We start from the raw sequence: 9,513 nt of genomic DNA on the forward strand, positions 1-9,513 counted from the left end.
CCATAAGGAGATTTTGCAGATGCTTGTTCAAATACTAAATGTTTCAATAAAAAGCATAACCATCAGTCTTAAGTTAAAGTTTTTATGTTTAACACTTAAAGAATTATTTCCATAAGGAGATTTTGCAGATGCTTGTTCAAATACTAAATGTTTCAATAAAAAGCATAACCATCAGTCTTAAGTTAAAGTTTTTATGTTTAACACTTAAAGAATTATTTGAGATTTAAGTGCATAATTTCTGAGACTTGTTCCTAGATTGGGAAAAAAAATTTTTTTTGACCTATCTGCTAAGGCTAAGAAAATCTAAATAATTTCTACTTTAAGCAACTTCGTTCATAATCCCAAACTGGTTTCAAGCACTATTTATTAAATTTTTATGTTTGCACCCCCATTAAAATTACTGCTTCTCACAGTTCTTCAAAATACACCTATAATACTACTTGCTCATAAAACTAATTTCCCTTCTTTTTTAAAATGATTTTTCAACTTTCTAAATAACTAAGCAAAAATTCTTTCTTTTAAATTCTCACTAAAAAAGCTCCTCATATTTTTAAGTAGTTCAAAGACAAGATTACCAGTCACTGAACACCAGGAGTACATTAAAATTCTAAGAGTGGGAGCACATATACATACTTTTAACAAACCACAAACTTACCTGAGAAACTGAGTAACTGGGACAATTTCCCTAACATAGGATGTGGAGTGGAATTCTGTACAGTAACCTACAGATCTTACTGATGTTTCACATCTTTCTAAAGGTAAAATCAAGTCCTAGATGAACTAAGGCTGTCCAGACTATCACAGGGGACAAAAATAAACTTCAACCTTGTATGGGCTGCTCTGTTTTGAGATCTGTTAGAACAGATACCGAATCTTACTAATTCTATGTCCTAAATATATTCTGAAACTGTAAATCCACTAATCTGAGCCATCATCATGTCAAACATATATTATTATAACAGCTTCTGTGACAGACAATAATATGTTCACCAAAACCACTCCATTTTTGTCCTGCTACAAAGCTAGATAATACTTACTGGGCTCTTGAAGCTAGATGGCTATATGACTAAATTCTGCACACTAAAAAATAGGCAAAAATAAGATAAGCCATTTCCAGGCCTGGCTTATAAAGAAAATCTCATGCATCATCATTTATAGTCTATCTTTTCTCCCACTTACTGGCCAGATGCAGATGATCCAAACACAGAACTCTCTAGAAAATGAGTAAAAAACAAAACAAAACAAAAAAAGAGTTGGTTCCTGAATTACAATGTGAAAGGCTGAATACTGAATACCTGCACTGAACTATTATATGAATAATAAACTTCCCTTCTGGGGCACCTGGGTGGCTCAGTGGGTTAAGCCTCTGCCTTCAGCTCAGGTCATGATCCCAGGGTCCTGGGATCAAGCCCCACATCTCTGCTCGGCAGGGAGCCTGCTTCCCCCCTCTCTCTGCCTGCCTTTCTGCGTACTTGTGATCTCTGTCTGTTAAATAAATAATTAAAATATTTTTTAAAATAATAAAAAATAAAAAAATAAACTTCCTTTCTGCTTATAAAGGGCTAGGTAATTCAGACCAACCATGCACTTGAGAAAAACTGTAAGAGCTAAAGAAAATATGTTTTAAAAATCTGTTTAAAGCACCAGAAAAAAGTGAAGGAAGCAAGCAATTATACAGCAAGATCAGGGAACATAAGATATTTAAAGAGGTGAGTCCAGCAATCAGGGCTGCTTTTGCCCCAGAGGCACCTGGCAATTCCAACGGATACAGCCAAAACAGAAAAATTGGCAGGGTTTGATAGACTTGCAAAAGTACAGAAACTAAATCTGTCCAGGGCCACCCAGGCATTAGGTTGAAACCTGGAAGTTTCACCCCAAGAATAAGGGTAAACTAGAAATAGATAAGCCCTCACAAAAAAACAGAGCCAATTTTGAATCATTTCAATATCTGGCAGGATTAAACTATGACTGCCAGTGTTCCTAGCCATTGTCACCCCCCACTCATGCTCTCTCTCTCTCTCAAGTAAATTAAAAAATAAAATCCTTTTTTAAAAAAAGAAGTCAGGTAGAGAAAGACAAATACCGTATGATTTCATCATATTTGGAATTTAAGAAATAAAACAAATGGACAAAAACAAAAGAAACAAACTGACTAATATATGGAATTGCTGAATCACTATACTATACACCTGGAACTAATATAATGCTATATAATAACTATGTTGGAATTAAACTAAATTTAAAAAAAGAATGGTAGCTTTATTAATATTGAACAAAGCAGACTTTAAAGCAAGGATTACTGCTAGAGATAGAATGATATTTCATAAGTGTAAAAGGTTCATCAACCAGTGAATTATAATAATTCTAAATGTGCATCTAATAACATCTAAAGAAAAACTGAAATAGGAAAAAAGCATCATGGAAGATTTAACATACCTCTTTAAGAAGCTAGCAGAATAAGTAGACAAAAACAGTTAAGTAACAATACAGAAGACTTGAACAACATAATTAACAAACTTGACATATTTGACATATCCAGAACCCAACATTCAACACTGGTAGAATATACATTCTTTTCAAGTGTATGCTATTTTCCAGACTGTCGATACCATGGGTCATAAAGCAGGCCTCACTAAATTTCAAAGAATAGAAAGTAACAAAGAGAGATAACCAGAAAAATCCTTGTATGTTTGAAAATTAAGCATTACATTTCTAAATAACTTACAGATCAAAGAAGTCACATCGGAAATTTTAAAATATTTTCAATTGAATCATATTAAAAATATGACACATCAGTACTTATACAGCAGCCAAAGCTATCCTTAAAGGAAAATGTAAAGCCATAAAAATGACATAATGACAAAAAGCTAAAAATCAATGATCAGAGTCTCTATTTCAAGAAGCTAGAAAGAATAGCATATTAATTAAAAAAAAAAAACAAGACAAACATATGATAGTGAAAAACTAATAACAAAACCTAAAATGGGTTATTTGAAAACATTAACAAAAGAATAACCAATATGAGGAATATAAAAGGAACACCACTATAGATTCTAAAACCTCCAGGCTTTACAAAGATAAAAGGATATTATAACTAACATATCAACTTATAATATTTGATATTGAAATACTGATACTGAAATATTGTTGACTTAAAAAGTATAATCTACCGAATCTTGACATAAAAAGAATCTGAACATCTACTAAAGAAACTGAATCCCACAAAAAGAAAATTCAGAACCAGATGGGTTTCATGGATGAATTCTCCAAAACCGCAGGAGCAAAAAATTACACTAAATTCTTCTAGAAAATAAAAGGAACACAACTCATTTTATGAGACCTACATAACCCTAATATCAGAACCAAAGAGGATAAACAAGCAAAGTTAACCCCCAGTTCAAACTATTTCAGGAGTAAAGATGTGAAAATAACAAACAAACACACATTTGTAAATCAAATCCAGGTAAGATATCACAAGTTGAGTTTATTTCAAATGCAAGGCTGGTTTAACATTTTTAAGTCAGTTAATGTAATTTACCAAATGAGCAGAATAAAGGAATAAAGCCTTATGCTTATCTCAACAGATGAAAAAAAGCATGTGATAAAAATTTCACAAACTACAACAAATACCATATTTAATGACATAATGTTGAAAGAGACAAGGATGCCCACCATCACCACTTTCATTCAACACTGTACTGAAGTGAAGGCCCTAACCTGCACAATTAGTGAGAAAAACAAGGAACCAGTGAAAGCACAAAATGAGCCTGTCTCAGTTTGTTACACCAGTAAGTACAGAAATGCTCAAAGAATAATAGGGACATACCACAAGACCCAGGTTGAAGGAGCTTCCACCGGCTAACTCTGGGACAATTTGAGCATCAAATTAATATCAGTAACAGATTACAACACCAAATAAAATTTTAAAATCCAAGAATCTAGATACACAGACAGTTGGGGAGAATGTAAATGTTTTCCTCACAGAACTTTAATAAATGTTACCATCAATGAGTGCTAAAATTAGCAGGTGAATGTTTGATGAGGTACTGCGTACATACACAGCCTCAAAGTCTATCTCAACAAACTCTTATTAATTTCAAAAGAGAAAACACAAACTTTAAAAAGATAAACCAATACTCTATATTAACCAAGTGATCAAAGATAACATGACCTAAAACAGAACAAAATGACCACCACCAATCATGTGATACTCTGCCAAAAAATACAAAATCCAACTCCACAGGCACCTGGATGGCTCAGTTAGCCTACTCTTGATCTCAGCTCAGGGCTTGATCTCAGGGTTGTGAGTTCAAACCCCATGTTGGGCTCCTCACTGGGTATGGAGCCTACTTAAAAAAAAAAAAAGTCTGACTCTAACCAATTAGGGATCACAAAGAGAAACTTAACATAATGGCAACAAAACAGATGGCTGAAAAGCAATCAAATCCTTGGTGACACTGTTGAGCACAAGCTACTGAAAGCACACTAACATAGTGTTCCTTCTAGCCCAACTAAAACCTACTGGTCTTTCAAGTCTCAACTTAAAAAGTAACTCTCTCAGGGGCACCTTGGTGGCTCAGTGGGTTAAGCCGCTGCCTTCGGCTCAGGTCATGATCTCAGGATCCTGGGATCGAGTCCTGCATCGGGCTCTCTGCTCAGCAGGGAGCCTGCTTCCCTCTCTCTTTCTGCCTGCTTCTCTGTCAAATAAATAAATAAAATCTTAAAAAAAAAAAAAAAGTAACTCTCTCAGAATGAAGTCTTTTTAAACCCCAGACTTAGCCAGGATCACTTTTATATGCTCAAACCAATCTGTACTCTTTTGCAGTACATCTCACAATTACATTTTAAATCCTTTAATTAGATATTTACCATCTATCTTCCCCCATGAACGACGAATAATTGACATGATAAAGAAATCATGAATAACTAAAGTAAGTATGTCATGAATAAATGAACAACATCATTGGGAAATGAGGTATTCAACATAAATCCATAACTAATGTCTGCCCTGCTAAGCACAAATTTTTTCCATTTTACCATTTTGGATAAAAATTTCTGAATCACACTTCCCTGACTTTTAAACAGAAGCTACTAAAGGAATTTCCTCTTTTCTTGGTACTTTTAGGTTATCACTATGAACAACTTTTGTATGATATTATAATATGCCCTCAGGAGCCGTAGAAGTACAGAGGATGGTACCTGTAAGATAAATGGGCCCAGACCAAAGTGCTTTTTAGACCTTTTAATTACTTTACTTCCTGATGATTGGGCAGAACACAAAAGCTTAATTTTCAATTATTTTCTCTTCTGATCCAGGCATCAGCTTTCAATTCTTACTTATTAGAATTATGGGAATGTTACTACTATGGTTCTGAATATGAAGTTCAAGAATTCTACAAGCACAGTGAATATACTTTCACTGTATGTTATGGACGATCACAGGCATTTTTAAATTACTCTTGGGTTTTTGGCCACCTTCCTTAAAGTCATGGTTGGCAGACTAGCAGTGCTTTACTACATTTTGCCCATTAGAGTTGTTTAAAAACAAGACAAATCGGGACCCCTGGGTGGCTCAGTTGGTTAAGCAGCTGCCTTCGGCTCAGGTCATGATCCCAGCGTCCTGGGATCTAGTCCCACATCGGGCTCCTTTTCAGCAGGGAGCCTGCTTCTCCCTCTGCCTCTGCCTGCCATTCTGTCTGCCTGTGCTCGCTCTCTCCCCCTCTCTCTCTGATAAATAAATAAAATCTTAAAAAAAAAAAAAAAAAGACAAATCAGTAGGAAATACTATGAAGCAGTAAAAGAAAATGAAGAGCTCTGATGCTATAGGATATGCTGCAAAGATACTAAATGAAAAAGAGATGTAAGGAAAGGAGGACAAAAAAACCTAAGGTTAGTGTTTAAGGTAGATCGATCACTTACCATCATTCTTTAATTCCCTTGTATGCCAAGAAGTTCATTTAGCACATAAACCCCTGGGGTGTGACTCCTACAATAAAATATATATATATATATATACTCTTAGTCATAACATTGTCAAAAATGTTTGTACTTAAAAAGATCAATTCTCATCACCACAAGTTTGTCATCATATTAAACAACAACAACAAAAAATTGCTCCTTTATACTGCCTATTTGGATATAATATAGCAAATTTTAAATATTCTATACTGAATAATACCTTAATGCTCTCACTCCCAAAATTTTTTAAGTTAAACAGAAGAAAAACACTGTTAATTACATGAATAGTCTGTGAGATCTCAATGCAGATTTTTTTTTTACTACCATCTATATAGTGCACACAACACACATACAGTATATCCTTCACAAATACATGCTTAATTGAAACAAGTTTCATAAAGTAATGTTTATCCCTATTGTGTGAGATGCATTCTGATATATCTTTGTTTTTCAAATGCTGCTTTCATTAAATTGATTTAAGACCCACTAATGAATGACTACTAGTATACAAAACATTGTAACCTCTTTTTAGGAACTTTCGAAAACTGATATTTTATCAGAATTTTTAATTACTATTACAAAATCCTCCACATAGAACAGATCTTACTTTTAAGGATATCAACATAAGGTAGCCAAACCTTTACTCAAAGAAACCATGCAGAAACCTAGATATAACACAAAGGGCCAGAGATATTGCTATAAAGAATGGCCTGACCCTATAATGAATGAAGAAAAGCAGCAGTTGAACCTAGGTGCTTCTAGGATGAGAGCCTAGCGAATTTCCATTGCTAAGTGAATTTAATCCTTTTAAAATGCAGCACCTCAAATGAAAACACGTCTACATAAAAACTTATTTCCAAGTATTCATAGCAGCATTATACATAATGGCCCAAAGTGGAAACAACCCAAATCTCCCCCAAATGATGGATAATTAAAATCTGGTATATCCATACAATGGATTATTATTGGGCCATAAAAAGTAATAAGGTACTTATACATGATACAACATGGAGGCACCTTAAAAACATTATGCTAAAAAAAAAAAAAAAAAAGATTATGCTAAGCTAAGTGAAAGAAGCCAGTCACAAAAGACAGTATATTGTATAATTTATAGGTAATGCCCAGAATAGGCAAATCCATAGAGTCAGAAAATAGATTATTGGCTGACTAGGGTTAGGGACTTGGAGAAAAATAGGACTGACTACTAACGAGGATAGAGATTCTTTGGGGGATGACAAAATGTTCTAAAATTCATTATGGTGATGGCTGCACAACTCTGTAAATATGCTAAAAACCTTTTTTTTAAATGTCTGAATTGTAGGCACCTGGGTGGCTCAGTCAGCTAAGTGTCTGCCTTGGGCACAAGTCATGATTCTAGTCCTCGGATTGAGCCCCATGTCGGGCTCCCTGCTCAGCGGGGAGCTTGCTTCTCCCTCCCCCTCTCCAGCTCCCCCTACTTGTGCTCATGTGCGCTCGCTCTCTATCCCCCTACCTCCCTCTGTCAAATGAATAAATGAATAAATAAATAAATAAATCTAAAAAAATTTTAATGGCAAAAGTGTATGGTGTATGAACTATATCTCAATTAACTTGTTTTTACATGCAGTGCCTCTATTCACAACTCTCCAATTCCTCTCCATCTTGGAGTAAAAGCCAAATCCTCACAGTAGCCTACCATGCTCATACCTCTCTAACCACACCTCAACTCCTCTCCTCTTTGAATTTCATTCTACTCCAGCCGCACTGGCTTCTTTATGTTCCCCAAAATGCCAGACACACACCTGCCTCAGGGCTTTATGCTTATTGGATCCTTATTTGCAACACTCAAGATTTACTCCCTTTGCTCACATGTCACTTCCTCCGTGAGGCCTTCTCAAACACTCTATTATTGCAACCCATTCAAGGGTGCCTGGCTGGGTCAGTCAGCAGAGCATGCAACTCTTGATCTCAGGGTTGTTGAGTTTGAACCCCAGGTTGGGTGTAAAGATTACATTAAAAAGTTAAAATGGGGGAAGGAATCAAGATGGCAGAGGAGTAGCAAGCTGAGATGACATCAGGTAGCAGGAGTTCAGCTAGATAGTTAGCAAACTGTTTCGAACACCTACAAATCCAATGGGAGATCAAAGAGAAGGAGAAGAGCAATTCTAGAAACAGGAAATCGACCACTTTCTGAAAGGTAGGACCTGCGGAGAAGTGAATCCAAAGCATCTGGAAGATAGACTGCAGGGTGAGGGGCCAGCTCCAGTCAAGCAGCAGAGCAACAGACCACAAAATCAGAACTTTTAGCAGTCTGCTCCCCTGAGGGACATCACTCCAGAGGCTAAGCGGGGGTGGAGTCCTCGCAGGGACAGCGTGGTCTCAGGTCCCGCGGGGGTCACAGAAGGATCGGGGTGTCTGAGGGTAGCAGAGCTCACAGGTATTAGAGCAGGGAAGCCAGCTACAGAGACGGAGCCAAAGAGTGAGCTCTCAGCTCAGAGTTACCTTAAACTGTGATCTGCAGCACAACCAGACCATTGCTCTTTGAGCAGGAACCCCACAAGTGGCAGACCTGGGGAGAGCCACCAGAAGAGCAGAGCGACAGGAATCTGCTGGGTTTGGAGATTCCAAACAGGGCTGTGTTCCAGAGACAGAAACGCTTGGTCACAGGCCGACTGAGCTGGGAGCACAGCCAGAGACCAGGGAGACGGGAGTGATTGATCGCTTTTCTCTGACGGTACACTGAGGAGTGGGGCCAGAGATTGGGAGGCCGCCATTTTCCTTCCAATCCTCCAGAGCTCTACAGAAAGCGTTCAAGGGAATAAAAATTCCCGAGAGCAAACCGAGCAGATTACTTAGCCCAGCCCCTGGCAAGGGCAGTGCAATTCCACCTCAGGCGAAAACACTTGAGAATCACTACAACAGGCCCTCCCCAGACGATCAGCAAGAAATCCAGCCAAGACCAAGCTCACTGATCAAGGAGAACAGCAGAATTCCAGAGGAGGGGAAAGCAAAGCATGGAATTCATGGCTTTCTCCCCATGATTCTTTAGTCTTGCAAATTATTTTTTTTAATTTTATTTTTTTCTTATTCTAATTTTTTTAGCTTTTACTCTTTCCTCTTTTAACATTTTTTAACTAGCTTTTCTTAACAATACCTTTCTTTTAAAAAATTTTGAACTTTTATTATTATAGTCCTATTTTATCATTCATTGAATCTAACTTTATCTTTTGTATACACATGGGGTTTTTTCTTCTAAAAATTTTTGGGACACAACTTCTTCTAATAGATCAAAATATACCCTAAATCTAGCACAGGGTTTGTTCTAGTCTCCAGCCTTAGCAAATTTTCTCCACTTTCTTTTTCTTTCTTGTCCCAACCAACTTATCAACTCCTTTTTAGAATTTTTTAAAAATTTTCATCTTTACAGTTATACTCCATCCCTTCATCATGTTTACCCTTATTTGTGTGTGTGTGTGTGTGTGTGTATGTTTCTTTCTTTAAAATTCTGGGAGGTAGTTTCCTCTAAAAGACCAAAATACTCCCAAAATCAAGTGGGTGGCTCTGTTCACCAGTCAT

General features: G+C 36.6%; 1 protein-coding gene across 1 annotated transcript in view; it reads right to left on the bottom strand.

Moving 5' to 3' along the window:
• Nucleotides 1–9,513, bottom strand: part of SCAPER (S-phase cyclin A associated protein in the ER) — a 519,522-nt gene that overhangs the window by 497,003 nt on the left and 13,006 nt on the right. The window contains exon 2 of the mRNA XM_059372064.1: nucleotides 5,920–5,986. Coding sequence (XP_059228047.1) covers nucleotides 5,920–5,925 — 6 coding nt within the window. The 5' untranslated portion in view covers nucleotides 5,926–5,986. The remainder of the gene's footprint in view (nucleotides 1–5,919; nucleotides 5,987–9,513) is intronic.

The sequence above is a fragment of the Mustela nigripes genome, chromosome 13 (assembly GCF_022355385.1).
Source record: "Mustela nigripes isolate SB6536 chromosome 13, MUSNIG.SB6536, whole genome shotgun sequence".
NCBI classification, from domain to species: Eukaryota; Metazoa; Chordata; class Mammalia; order Carnivora; family Mustelidae; genus Mustela; species Mustela nigripes.